Raw genomic sequence first — 14,769 nt, 5'->3', positions numbered from 1 at the left:
GGATTCCCTATTTAATAAATGGTGCTGGGAAAATTGGCTAGCCATATGCAGAAAGCTGAAACTGGGCTGGACGCAGTGGCTCACACTTGTAATCCCAGCACTTTGGGAGGCTGAGGCGGGTGGATCATGAGGTCCGGAGATCGAGACTATCCTGGCTAACATGGTGAAACCCCATGTCTACTAAAAAAAAAAAAAAAAAAATTAGCTGGGTGCAGTGGTGGGTGCCTATAGTCCCAGCTACTCGGGAGGCTGAGGCAGGAGAATGGCATGAACCCTGGAATTGGAGCTTGCAGTGAGCCAAGAGCGTGTCACTGCACTCCAGCCTGGGCGACTGAGCAAGGCTCCGTCTAAAAAAAAAAAAAAAAAAAAGAAAATGTGGCACATATACTCTATGGAATACTATGCAGCCATGAAAAGGATGAGTTCGTGTCCTTTGTAGGGACACGGATGAAGCTGGAAACCATCATTCTGAGCAAACTATCACAAGGACAGAAAACCAAACACCGCATGTTCTCATTCATAGGTGGGAACTGAACAATGAGAACACTTGGACACAGGGTGGGGAACATCACACACCAGGGCCTGTCATGGGGTGAGGGAATGGGGGAGGGATAGCATTAGGAGAAATACCTAATGTAAATGACAAGTTAATGGGTGCAGCAAACCAACGTGGCACATGTATACATATGTAACAAACCTGCACATTGTGCACATGTACCCTAAAACTTAAAGTCAAAAAAAAAAAAAAAAAAAAAAAGAAACACTCAGGTATACGAAAAGACTTGTATATTTCCACAATACCATGTAACCGGGTCTGCCCACTGCCATCATCTTTTGCTACCATTTCCACTGATTTATAATCTTCGAAATGGGCTAGTGTTTCATTGGAGGATTTCCATTCTAGCATTAGTGAACTGAAATTATCAAACTTTCTCCTATGTTGATCAAACACTGCTAGTTCCAGGACTGTGTCCCTCAGTCTTGACACAGGAATCTGCATTAAAATAAAAAGTAATAAAACAAAAATTTAAAAATCAATAGCCTAAGAGCTGGTAAGATATCTCTAAAGCTAGGGATTGAGTTTTCTCTCAATATTTTTACCTTAACAATTTGCAAACTTTTGCTATTGAAAGAACAATATAATAATTACCTACATACACACACTTCACCTGGATTCACCAGTTCTTAACATTTAGTTACATTTGCCTTTTCTCTCTCTCCCTCTCCTTCCTCACCTTCCATATATAGATGTTATTTTGTTTTGTTGATGTAGGCATCATTGCACTTCACCCCTAAGTATATCAGCATGTATCCTAAGAATATGAGAACATTCTGCTACGTAAGAAACAGGTATCACACATAATAATATTAACACTAATTCAATGTCAGCAAATGTATAGTCAATATTTTCATTTCCCAAAACATCGCCCCAAAGTGTTTTTAAATGTTTTTTTAGTTTAGATCTAGAAGTTAATTAAGGTGTATGCATGCATTGTATTTGCTTACCTCTTTAGTATATTTTAATCTAGAAAAGGCACATTTGCCCTTTTTTGTTATTGTGTTTCATGGTATTGAATTTTTTGTAAAGTCCAGGCCAGTTTTTGTTTTGTTTTTTTGAGACAGGGTCTCTCTCTGTTGCATGGGCTGAAGCACAGCAGTGTGACCATGGCTCATTACAGCCTCAACCTCCCAGGCTCAAGTCATCCTCCCAATTCAGTCGCCTGAGTAGCCAGGACTATGGGTGTGTGCCACCACATCTGGATAATTTTTAAAATTTTATTAATTTTAATTTCAATTTATTTTTAAATTTTTTTTTATTTCCATAGGTTTTGGGGGAACAGGTGGTATTTGGTTACAAGAGTAAGTTCTTTAGTGATGATTTGTGAGATTCTGGTGCACCCATCACCCAAGAAGTATACAGTGGACCCGACTTGTAGTCTTTTATTTCTTATCCCTCTCCACCTTTCCCCCTGAGTCCCAAAGTCTATTGTGCCATTCTTTTACCTTTGCATCCTCATAGTTTAGCTCCCACTTATGAGTAAGAGCATACGATGTTGGCCGGGCGCGGTGGCTCAAGCCTGTAATCCTAGCACTTTGGGAGGCCGAGACGGGCGGATCGCGAGATCAGGAGATCGAGACCAACCTGGCTAACACGGTGAAACCCCGTCTCTACTAAAAACTACAAAAAAACTAGCCGGGCGAGGTGGCGGCGCCTGTAGTCCCAGCTACCTGGGAGGCTGAGGCAGGAGAATGGCGTGAACCCGGGAGGCGGAGCTTGCAGTGAGCCGAGATCCGGCCACAGCACTCCAGCCTGGGTGACAGAGCGAGACTCCGTCTCAAAAAAAAAAAAAAAAAAAAAAAAAGAGCATACGATGTTTTGTTTTCCATTCCTGAGCTACTTCACTTAGAATAATAGTCTCCAATCCCATCCAGGTTGCTGCCAATGCCATCAATTCCTTCCTTTTTTTTTTGAGATGGAGTCTTGCTCTGTCGCCCAGGCTGGAGTGCAGTGGCACAGTCTTGGCTCACTGCAACCTCTGCCTCCTGGGTTCAAGCAATTCTCCTGCCTCAGTCTCCCAAGTAGCTGGGATTATAGGTGCGTGCCACTATGCCCGGCTAATTTTTTTGTATTTTTAGTGGAGACGGGATTTCACTGTGTTAGCCAGGATGGTCTTTTTTTTTTTTTTTTTTGAGACGGAGTCTCACTCTGTCGCCCAGGCTGGAGTGCAGTGGCCGGATCTCAGCTCACTGCAAGCTCCACCTCCCGGGTTTACGCCATTCTCCTGCCTCAGCCTCCCGAGTAGCTGGGACTACAGGCGACCGCCACCTCGCCCGGCTAGTTTTTTGTATTTTTTTAGTAGAGACGGGGTTTCACTGTGTTAGCCAGGATGGTCTCGATCTCCCGACCTCGTGATCCGCCCGTCTCGGCCTCCCAAAATGCTGGGATTACAGGCTTGAGCCACCAAGCCTGGCCAGCCAGGATGGTCTTGATCTCCTGACCTCGTGATCCACCTGCCTTGGCCTCCCAGAGTGCTGGGATTACTGGCGTGAGCCACCACATCCGGCCCTAATTCCTTCTTTTATATGGCTGAGTAGTATTCCATCGTGCGTGTGTGCGTGTGTGTGTATCACAATTTCTTTATCCACTCGTTGATTGATGGGCATCTCAGTTGGTTCCACATCTTTGCAACTGCAAATTGTGCTGCCATAAACATGTGTGTGCAAGTATCTTTTTCATATAATGACTTCTTTTCCTCTGGGTAGATACCCAGTAGTGGGATTGCTGGATCAAATGGTAGTTTTACTTTTAGTTCTTTAAGTAATCTCCATACTGTTTTCCATAGTGGTCATACTAGTTTACATTCTCACCAGCAGCGGAGAAATGTTCCCTGTTCACCATATCTACACCAACATCTATTATTTTTTGATTTTTTAATTATGGCCATTCTTTTTTTTTTTTTTTTTTTTTTTTTTTTTTTTTTTGAGATGGAGTTGCCCATCTGTTGCCCAGTCTGGAGTGCGGTGGTGAGATCTTGTCTCACTGCAAGCTCCGCATGCCGGGTTCACGCCATTCTTCTGCTTCCGCCTCCTGAGTAGCTGGGACTACATGCGCCTGCCGCCATGCCTGGCTGATTTTTTGTAGTTTTAGTAGAGACGGGGTTTCACCGTGTTAGCCAGCATGGTCTTGATCTCCTGACCTTGTGATCTGCCCTCCTCGGCCTCCCAAAGTGCTGGGATTACAAGTGTGAGTCACTGCGCCCAGCAATTATGGCCATTCTTACAAATAAAAGCATAAAGTGGGGAAATGACACCCTATTTAACAAATGGTACTGGGATAATTGGCAAGCCACATGTAGGAGAATGAAACTGGGTCCTCATCCCTCACCTTATACAAAAATCAATGCGAGATGGATCAAGGACTTAAATCTAAGACTTGAAACTGTAAAAATTCTAGAAGACAACATTGGAAAAACCCTTCTAGATACTGGCTGAGGTAAGGATTTCATGACCAAGAACCCAAAAGCAAATGCAATTAAAACAAAGATAAATAGCTGGAACTTAATTAAACTAAAGAGCTTTTGCACAGCAAAAGAAACAGCAGAGTAAAACAGACAACCCACAGAGTGGGAGAAAATCTTCATAATCTATACATCTGACAAAGGACTAATATCCAGAATCTACAATGAACTTCAACAAATTAGCAAGAAAAAAGCAAACAATCTCATCAAAAAGTGGGCTAAGGACATGAAGAGACAATTCTCAAAAGAAGATATACAAATGGAAAACAGACATGAAAAAATGCTCAGCCTCACTAATGATCAGGGAAACGCAAATCAAAACCACAGTGTGATACCACCTTACTGCTGCAAGAATTTTTTAATTTTTTGTGGAGACGGGGTCTCACTGTGTTGCCAGGACTGGTCTTGAACTCCTGGGCTCAAGCAATCCTCCCACCTCGGCCACCCAAAGTGTGAAACCCGCATCTCTACAAAAAATAAAAAAGATTAGTCACGTATGATGGTGTGCACCTGTAGTTGCAGCTACTCAAGAAACTGAGGTGGAAGGATCACTTGACCCCAAGTTCAAGGTTACAGTGAACTATGATTGCACCACTGCCCTCTACCCTAGGTGACAGAGTGAGACCATCTCAAATAAATAAATAAGGGCCAGGCATGGTGTTTCACATCTGTAATCCCAGCACTTTGGGATGCCAAGGTGGGCGGATCACTCGAGGTCAGGAGTTCAAGACCAGCCTGGCTAACATGGTGAAACCCTGTCTCTACTAAAAATACAAAAATTAGCCGGGCATGGTTAATTACAGGCATGGTGTGTGCCTGTAATCCCAGCTATGCAGGAGGCTGAGGCACGAGAATCGCTTGAACCTGGGATGTGGAGGTTGCAGTTAGCCGAGAATGCACCACTCTACTCCAGCCTGGGTGACAGAGTGAGACTCTGTCTCAATGAATGAATAAATGAATAAATAAATACATTCAATGTTATACTGGAGCAGGCTCATAGGTAAGCTGATTGTTAGCATTTCTTTACAACTTTGAATAGTGATATCATATTGGTAATCTGAAATCGGCCATGATGGGAATATTAACACCATAGAATTTGGCACATGTTACAAATTGGGTGCCCCTTAGTATTTTTTTTTTTTTTTTGAGAGTCTGTTAAAAATTTACTTGCACATAATATCAGGTTGCACCACTATTAGTGATGCCAAATTTGATTATCTGCTGAAGGTGGTGACTGCCACTGGAGATCTCTCCAGTATAAAGGTATGGTTTCCCCTGTGTGGGTGATAATTTGAAATCTTGAGACTATCCCATTTCCCAGCAAGCTTTCACCTACTAGTCTTAATATCCATTGATGATCTTTACCAGGATCAATTATTACAAGGAGGATTACAAAATCATAAATTTCTAATTCTATGATTCATTTTATATAAGCTGGTATTTTCCCGGAAAAGAGCATCCTTTCTTCTCTTCCATCCTCCTTCTGTTCCTTCCTTCCTCAATTCATTTCTCTTCTCTTTCTCTCTCCTTCTGTCTCTCTTTCTTCCTTCATTTTCCTCTTATAATCTTGAGCGTCACTATGGGATCATGTTTTTTTTTTTTTTTGAGACGGAGATCTCACTCTGTCACCCAGGCTGGAGTGCAGTGGCACGATCTTGGCTCACTGCAACCTCCGCCTCCCCAGTTCAAGTGATTCTCCTGCCTCAGCCTCCCGAGTAGCTGGGACTACAGGCGCCCGCCACTACACCTGGCTAATTTTTTGAGTATTTTTAGTAGAGGCGGGGTTTCACTATGTTGGCCAGGCTGGTTTCGAACTCCTGACCTTGTGATCCACCCGTTTCGGCTTCCCAAAGTGCTGGGATTACAGGAGTGAGTCACTGCACCCGGCTGGGATCATTAAATTTAAGTTGATATTTCTGTCATTATTTTTTAAAAGATATTTAAGAGGTGCAAATGCAGATTTCTTACATGCATGTATGACATAGTGGTGAAGTCTGGGCTTTTACTGTAGTAAACATTGTACTCAATAGGTAATTTTTCAACCCTCTGCCATTATTTTTTGGATGCTCAAATTATCTACAATTTGGACAGCAGGGGTCCCTTCAAGTCAGCTTCTTTTTGAGAATTCACCATTACTCTTTGAGCGCTTCTTTGCTTTCTTTTTTTTTTCTTTCTTTTTTTTTTTTTTTTGAGACGGAGTCTCGCTCTGTCGCCCAGGCTGGAGTGCAGTGGCCGGGTCTCAGCTCACTGCAAGCTCCGCCTCCCGGGTTTACGCCATTCTCCTGCCTCAGCCTCCCGAGTAGCTGGGACTACAGGCGCCCGCCACCTCGCCCGGCTAGTTTTTTGTATTTTTTTAGTAGAGACAGGGTTTCACCATGTTCGCCAGGATGGTCTCGATCTCCTGACCTTGTGATCCGCCCGTCTCGGCCTCCCAAAGTGCTGGGATTACAGGCTTGAGCCACCGCGCCCAGCCGTCGCTTCTTTGCTTTCTAACACAAGTTGTTTCAGAATTATTGTGCACTTTCCCTACTGAGCTGGAATCAACTAGTTCTCCAAAATGCTCTGATTCCTTTAAATGGGGACTAGTATTTAGAAACCAAGATGTTTGTACATCACTATTGGGATGTAGGCCCTTTCAGTGAACAAGCTTGTAAATAAAATTTGTTTAAAAAAAGTATCATAAGTTGTACAGCAATTTTAAAACATGTCTGTAAACTCTCATATATATGTGAGACATACATATACATATATATACACACACATATACACATTCTTTGACAAGATGACTCAATGACTCAACATCATAAATATTCCACTTATTCCAAGTTAATAAATAAATTTAACATAATCTCAATAAAAATACCAGGAACACAAATAAATATTTACCAATAATTAGCTGTCCATGAAGCTAATCAAGCAGAGACTTTTAGTGGCCACACAGGTCAAAGAGTACAGATGTTACAGAACTAGTTCAGAAAAGTCACTAAATAAATGTTCTCAGCAAAAACAAAAAAACACAAGCAACCACAAAAGCAGGGGAGAAGAAGAAGCTTATTTCAGAGTTGCTACATTACATTATACAAAATGTTGAGTTTTTAACAAAAGATTATTAGAAATGTAAAGGAATAAGTGTGACCATACATGAGAATAAAAGCAGCTTCCATAGAAACTGTCCATGAGAATGCCCAGACATTGAGCTTACAAGACAAATACTTCTTTTTTCTTTTCTTTTCTTTTTTTTTTTTCTTTTTTGAGATGGAGTCTCACTTCATTGCCCAGGCTGGAGTGCAGTGATGCTATCATAGCTCACTGCATCCTGTGCCTCCTGGACTCAAGCAATCCTCCCACCTCAGCCTCCCAAGCAGCTGGGACTACAGGCATGCACCACCATGCATGGCTAATTTTTGTATTTTTGTAGAGACAGGGTTTTGCCATGTCACTCAGGCTGGTCTTGAACTCCTGAACTCAAAGGATCTGTCCACCCCGGCCTCCCAAAGTGCTGGAATTACAGGTATGAGCCACCATGCCTGGGCCAGAGAAAGTCTTATTTTTATTTTTTGAGACAGAATCTCACTCTGTCACCAGGCTGGAGTACAGTGGCCGAGATCTTGGCTCACTGCAACCTCCATCTCCCGGATTCAAGTGATTCTCCTGCCTCAGCCTCCCAAGTAGCTGGGACTACAGGCATGCGCCACCATGCCCGGCTAATTTCTGTATTCTTAGTAGAGACAGGGTTTCATCAGATTGGCCAGGATAGTCTTGAACTCCTGACCTCATGATCCACCCACCTCAGCTTCCCAAAGTGCTGGGATTACAGGCGTAAGCCACTGCGCCCAGCCAAAGACTTCTAATTAACTTTACTGTCCAAAGAACTAAAGCTATTCATGTTTGAATAACTAAAGGAAAATACAAAAGTGGTATCACATTACATAGAGAATACCAATAAAGAGATAGAAGTTATAACAAAAAAGAACCAAAAAGAAATTCTGAAGTTGAAAAGTACAATAATTGAAACGAAAAATTAACTAGAAGAATTCAACAGCAGATTTGAACAGGCTGAAGAAAGAATTGGAGAACTTGAAGATAGGTCAACTGAGATTATCCAGTCTGATGAATAAAAAGAAAAAAGAATGAAAAAAAAAGAACAAACATCAGAGACCTGTGGAACACCAGTATATGTATCAGTATATGCAAAAAGGGAGTGCTAGAAGGAGAGGAGATAGAATAGAGGAAGAAAGAATATTTGAAGAAATAATGGCCAAAACTTACCAAATTGATGAAAAATGTAATCTAAACATTCAAGAAGCTCAAACAACATCAAGCAGAATAAATTCAAAAAGATTTACATCTAAACACATCATAATCTGTCTGTCCAGAGTCAAAGATAGAATCATAAAAACAGAAAGGGAAGGGATTCACCCCTCATTAAGGGATCTTCCAGGCCAGGCGCGGTGGCTCAAGCCTGTAATCCTAGCACTTTGGGAGGCCGAGACGGGCGGATCACGAGGTCAGGAGATCGAGACTATCCTGGCTAACATGGTGAAACCCTGTCTCTACTAAAAAATACAAAAAACTAGCCAGGCGAGGTGGCGGGCGACTGTAGTCCCAGCTACTCGGGAGGCTGAGGCAGGAGAATGGCGTGAACCCCGGAGGCGGAGCTTGCAGTGAGCCGATATCCGGCCACTGCACTCCAGCCTGGGCGACAGAGTGAGACTCCGTCTCAAAAAAAAAAAAAGAAAACAAAAAGGGATCTTCCATGGGATCAATAGCTGATCTTCCATTAGAAACCATGAGGACCAGAAGGCAGTGAGATGACACATTCAAAATGAAAGAAAAAGGGCCAGGTGTGGTGGCTCACGCTTGTAACCCTAGCACTTTGGGGGGCTGAGGCAGGTGGATTGCCTGAGCTCAGGAGTTCGAGACCAGCCTGGGCAGCATAATGAAACCCCATCTCTACTAAAGATTTTTTTGGTTGTTGTTATTTATTTATTATTTATTTTTGAGATGGTCTCGCTCTGTCACCTAGGCTGAAGTGCAGTCGTGCCATCTCTGCTCACTGCAACCTCTGCCTCCTGGGTTCAAGTGATTCTCCTCAGACTCTCCTCCCAAGCAGTTGGGACTACAGGTGCATGCCACCATGCTTGGGACATTTTTTGGTACTTTTAGTAGACACAGGGTTTCACCATATTGGTCAGGCTGGTCTCAAATTCCTGACCTCAAGTGACCCGCCTGCCTCAGCCTCCCAAAGTGCTGGGATTACAGGTAGAAGCCACTGTGCCCGGCCACTTCTTTCTCCTTTTTCTTTCTTTTTTTTTTTTTGAGATGGAGTCTTGCTCTGTCACTGAGGCTGGAGTGCAATGGCACAATCTTGGCTCAATGCAACCTCCGCCTCCCAGGTTCAAACGATTCTCCTGCCTCAGCCTCCCAAGTAATTGGGATTACAGGCATGCACCACCATGCCTGGCTCCTTTTTATATTTTTAGTAGAGATGGGGTTTCGCCATGTTGGCCAGGCTGGTCTCAAACTCCTGATCTCAGCCCCTTGACTGCTGCCCCATTCTACAAGCCACAGCAAATACAGTCCTAAGACAGAGGGACTCCTCTGGTGGGACCCTGCCTGGAGTGGCGCCCAGGCATTTAAAATTAGCTGAGTGTAATAGCACGCACCTGTGGTCCCAGCTCCTGGAGAAGCTGAGGTGGGAGGATCACTTGAGCCCAGGAAGTGAGGCTGCAGTGAGCCATAATCATGCCGTTGCACTCAGCCTGGGCAACAGAGTGACACCCTGTCTCAAAAAACAAAAAACAAAAAACATTGGACACCAAATCTCAGTGGAATTTCCTGTTTGGTAAACACATTGATGTCTTCCACCTGATATGTTTTCACCACATCCTAACTCCATGGAGAGGGCATGGAAGCTCCATGTCTGGGACTCTCTAAAGATCTTTCTCCTTTTGTATCCTTTATAATGAAACTGTGAGTCATTCTAACAAACTACCAAACTTTTTGGTCAGGAGTGTGGGTAGCCTGTGAGTCCCTCAATTTGCAGCTATCATCCAAAGCGAGGGCAGTCTTGTTGGGAACTGCGCCCTGAAAACTGTGGAGTCTGAGCTAACTGCATATTGGTGTCAGAATTGCATTGTGGTATTGCTAAGGGTCAATCTATTAAAAAGATATAACGATTGTAAATGCGTATGTACCTAATAACAGAGCCTCAAAATACATGAAGCAAAACCTGACAGAATTGAGGAACAAACAGACAATTCAATAATATTTGGAGAGAGCTTCTAGAGAGTTGAACAGGTGGAGATTCCCAGAGGATAGCATGCCGAGGGAGGGCATGGAAGCTCAACACCCCATTCCTATACCACACCCTATGTATCTCTTCATCTGTGTCCTTTACAATATCCTTTATATATAAACTGGTAAACATAAGTAAATATTTCCCTGAGTTCCTTTTTTTTTTTTTTTTTTGAGACGGAGTCTCGCTCTGTCGCCCAGGCTGGAGTGCAGTGGCCGGATCTCAGCTCACTGCAAGCTCCGCCTCCCGGGTTCACGCCATTCTCCTGCCTCAGCCTCCCGAGTAGCTGGGACTACAGGCGCCCGCCACCCTCGCCCGGCTAGTTTTTTGTATTTTTTAGTAGAGACGGGGTTTCACCGTGTTAGCCAGGATGGTCTCGATCTCCTGACCTCGTGATCCACCCGTCTCGGCCTCCCAAAGTGCTAGGATTACAGGCTTGAGCCACCGCGCCCGGCCATATTTCCCTGAGTTCTATGAGTCACTTTGTGTCCATAATTGGTTCCTTCCGGTGGGTTCTTCGTCTTGCTGACTTCAATAATGAAGCCGGAGACCCTTGCAGTGAGTGTTACAGTTCTTAAAGATGGTGTGTCTGGAGTTTGTTCCTTCAGATGATCAGATGTGTCTGGAATTTCTTCCTTCTGATGGGTTCGTGGTCTGGCTGACTTCAGGAGTGAAGCTGGAGACCTTCGTCCTGAAGCTCTTAAAGGTGGCGCGTCTGGAGTTGTTGATTCCTCCTGGTGGGTTTGTGGTCTCGCTGGCTTCAGGAGTGAAGCTGCAGACCTTCCCAGTGAGTGTTACAGCTCCTGAAGGTGGTGAGTCTGGAGTTGTTCGTTCCTCCTGGTGGGTTCGTGGTCTCCCTGGCTTCAGGAATGAAGCTGTAGACCTTTGTGGTGAGTGTTACAGCTCATAAAGGTAGTGCAGACCCAAAGAGTGAGCAGCAGCAAGATTTATTGTGAAGAGCAAAAGAACAAAAATTCCACAGCCTGGAAAGGGACCTGAGTCGGTTGTGCTGCTGCCTTGGGGGCCAGCTTTTATTCCCTTATTTGGCCACGCCCATGTCCTGCTGATTAGTCCATTTTACAGAGCGCTGATTGCTCCATTTTACAGAGTGCTGATTGGTCCGTTTTTACAATGTGCTGATTGGTGCGTTTACAAACCTTTAGACACAGAGCACTGATTGGTGCGTTTACAAACATTTAGCTAGACACAGAGCCCTGATTGGTGTGTTTACAATCCTTTAGCTAGACAGAAAAGTTCTCCAAGTCCCCACCTGACCCAAAAGCCCAGTCAGCTTCACCTCTCAACTTCAGCAAATTAATTGAACCCAAAGAGGAGGTCAGGGGAACCCCAACTTGAGGCCAGTTGGTAAGAAGTTCTGGAGGCCTGGATTTAAAACTTGTGTCTTAGGTGGGGGCAGCCTTGGGGACTGAGCCCTCAACCTGTGAGATTTGACGGTAGCTCCAGGTAGATAGTGTCAGAATTGAATTGGATGACACCCAGCTGGTGTCTGCTGCTTGACATGTGGGGAAAAACGCATACATCTGGTTACAGGAGTCTTCTTTTTTCTTCTTCCCTCTCTCATATTTTTCATGAAACAGAAATCTTCTGTGTTAATGATTGTGGTGGTGTGAGAGCAGAGGAAAAACACAGTTTGAGAGTTTTTCGCGAACAATTGGCGTGAATTAGGTGGGATTTGATAGAATGGCACTGTGGCACAGAAACATATGGTTTGGGACGAGAAAGGATGAAAGGATGGGGGACGAGGAACCTTTAATTCCTGGGTGGCTACCTTGTTATCCATGGTATGAAACTGCGGCTGTGCTGTGTTCAGTTACTAAGGGTAAAAGTTAACCAGTGCAATTTAGAGATGGTGGTAGACTCAACAGGGTGGTAAACGCTGTTGTTTTTTCTTTCCTTTTTCTTTTTTTTTTTGAGACAGGGTCTCACCCTGTCACCCAGGCTGGAGTGCAGTGGCGCAGTCTTGGCTCACTGGAGCTTCCACTTCCCAGGCTCAAGCAATCTTCCCACTTTAGCCTCCCCAGTAGCTGGGACTACAGGAGCACTAACGTTACCATGCTTGGCTAATTTTTATTTTTATTTATTTATTTTTTTTTGAGGCAGAGCCTTGCTTTGTTGCCCAAACTGGAGTGCAGTGGTGTCATCTTGGTTCACTGCAACCTCTGTCTCCTGGGTTCAAGCGATTCTCATACCTCGGCCCCTGAGTAGCTGGACTCACAGGCATGCGTCACCACACCTAATTTTTGTATTTTTAGGTTTCACCACCTTGGCCAGGCTGGTCTCGAACTTCTGACCTCAAGTGATCCCCCCGCATCAGCCTCCCAAAGTGCTGGGGTTATAGCCATGAGCCACTGCGCCCGGCCTTAAATTTTTTGTAGAGACAAGATCTCATTATATTGCCCAGGCTGGTTGAGACCCTGCTTTATTTATTTATTTTAAAACTTTTGTCTATTTATTTATTTATTTATTTTGAGACCAGGTTATGAGACTGGCTAATTTTTGTATTTTTGGTAGAGATGGGTTTTGCCATGTTGCCCAGGCTGGTCTCCAACTCCTGGGCTCAAGTGATCCACATGCCTTGGCCTTCCAAAGTGCTGGGATTACAGGCATAAGCCACTGCATCCATCCGGGACCCACATTTCTTTAAAAAAAAAAAAAAAAGAGGGGGAGATTTAAATTTAAAAGTATGTTCTCTAACCACAATGGAGTGAAATCAGAAATCAGTAACAGGAAATCTGGAATATTCACAAACGTGTGGAAATTAAACAAAAACACTCTTAAATAACCAACAAGTTACCAGCCACAGTAGCCAGGCTGGTCTTGAACTCCTAACCTCAGATGATCCACCCACTTCGGCCTCCCAAAGTGCTGGGATTACAGGCGTGAGCCACAGCGCCTGGCCTAAAAATAAAATTAAAGGCCAGGTGCAGTGGCTCATGCCTGTAATCCCAGCACTTTGGGAGGCTGAGGCAGGTAGATCATGAGGTCAGGAGATTGAGACCATGATGGCTAACATGGTGAAACCCTGTCTCTACTAAAAATACAAAAAAAAATTAGCTGGACTTGGTGGTGGGCGCCTGTAGTCCCAGCTACTCGGGAGGCTGAGGCAGGAGAGTGGTGTGAACCCAGGAGGCGGAGCTTGCAGTGAGCCAAGATCACGCCACTGCACTCCAGCCTGGGCGACAGAGCAAGACTCCGTCTCAAAATAAATAAATAGATTAATTAATTAATTAAAGAAAAATTCCAATTATGATAGCATCAAAAAAGCAAAATATTTAGGAATAAATCTAATGAGTGTAAAACTTGTATACTCTAAACAGGAAACGTTGAAAGAAATTAAAGATACGAATAAACAGACATCCATGTTCATAAATCAAAAGACAATATTATCAAAATGGCAATACTCCCCAAACTGATCTACAGATTCAATGCAATCCCTATCAAAATCTTTGCTGGATTATTTGCAGAAATTGACAAGCTGACCCTAAAAATTTATGTGGAAATGCAAGGGACCCAGAAGAGCCAAAGCAATCTTGAAAAAGAACAAAGTCGCAAAATTCATACTTCCCAACCTCAAAACTTATTACAAAGCTACAGTGATCGGGCCGGGCGCGGTGGCTCAAGCCTGTAATCCCAGCACTTTGGGAGGCCGAGACGGGCGGATCACGAGGTCAGGAGATCGAGACCATCCTGGCTAACACGGTGAAACCCCGAGTCTACTAAAAATACAAAAAAAACTAGCCGGGCGAGGTGGCGGCGCCTGTAGTCCCAGCTACTCGGGAGGCTGAGGCAGGAGAATGGCGTGAACCCGGGAGGCGGAGCTTGCAGTGAGCTGAGATCCGGCCACCTGCACTCCAGCCGGGGCGACAGAGCGAGACTCCGTCTCAAAAAAAAAAAAAAAAAAAAAAAAAAATCTACAGTGATCAAGACAGTGTAGTACTGGCATAAAGATGTATAGATCAATAGAATAGATTTCAGAGTCCAGAAATAAACTGTCATGTTTATGGTTAATAGATTTGCAACAAGAGTGCCAAGACAAAAAGGGATAAGAAATAATCGTTTTCACAAATGGTGCTGGGTCAAGTGGATACCAACATGTAAAAAAAATGAAGTGAAGCTGGGCACACTGGCTCATGCCTGTAATCCCAGCACTTTGGGAGGCCCAGGCGGGTAGATCATTTGAGATCAGGAATTCGAGACCAGCCTGGCCAACATGGTGAAACCCCATCTCTACTAAAAACAAAATATTAGCCAGGCGTGGTGGCAGGCACTTGTAATTCCAGCTACTGGGGATGCTGAGGCGTGAGAATAACTTGAACCCAGGAGGCGGAGATTGCAGTGAACCGAGATCACACCACTGCACTCCAGCCTGGGCAATAGAGCAAGACTCAGTCTCAAAAAAAAAGAAAAAAAGAAAAACAAAACCAAAACACA

The 14,769-nt window shown here is 44.1% G+C and overlaps 1 protein-coding gene across 2 annotated transcripts in view; it reads right to left on the bottom strand.

Annotated features, from left to right (window-relative positions):
• Window positions 1-14,769, bottom strand: part of NUP210L (nucleoporin 210 like) — a 166,393-nt gene that overhangs the window by 87,517 nt on the left and 64,107 nt on the right. For both annotated transcript variants that reach the window (XM_010364729.2, XM_010364730.2), the window contains exon 17: window positions 802-994. In XM_010364729.2, coding sequence (XP_010363031.1) covers window positions 802-994 — 193 coding nt within the window. The remainder of the gene's footprint in view (window positions 1-801; window positions 995-14,769) is intronic.

The sequence above is a fragment of the Rhinopithecus roxellana genome, chromosome 8, assembly GCF_007565055.1.
Source record: "Rhinopithecus roxellana isolate Shanxi Qingling chromosome 8, ASM756505v1, whole genome shotgun sequence".
Taxonomy (NCBI): Eukaryota; Metazoa; Chordata; class Mammalia; order Primates; family Cercopithecidae; genus Rhinopithecus; species Rhinopithecus roxellana.
The sequence above is the reverse complement of the archived record's forward strand: the minus strand, read 5'-3'. Positions and strand labels throughout refer to the sequence as shown.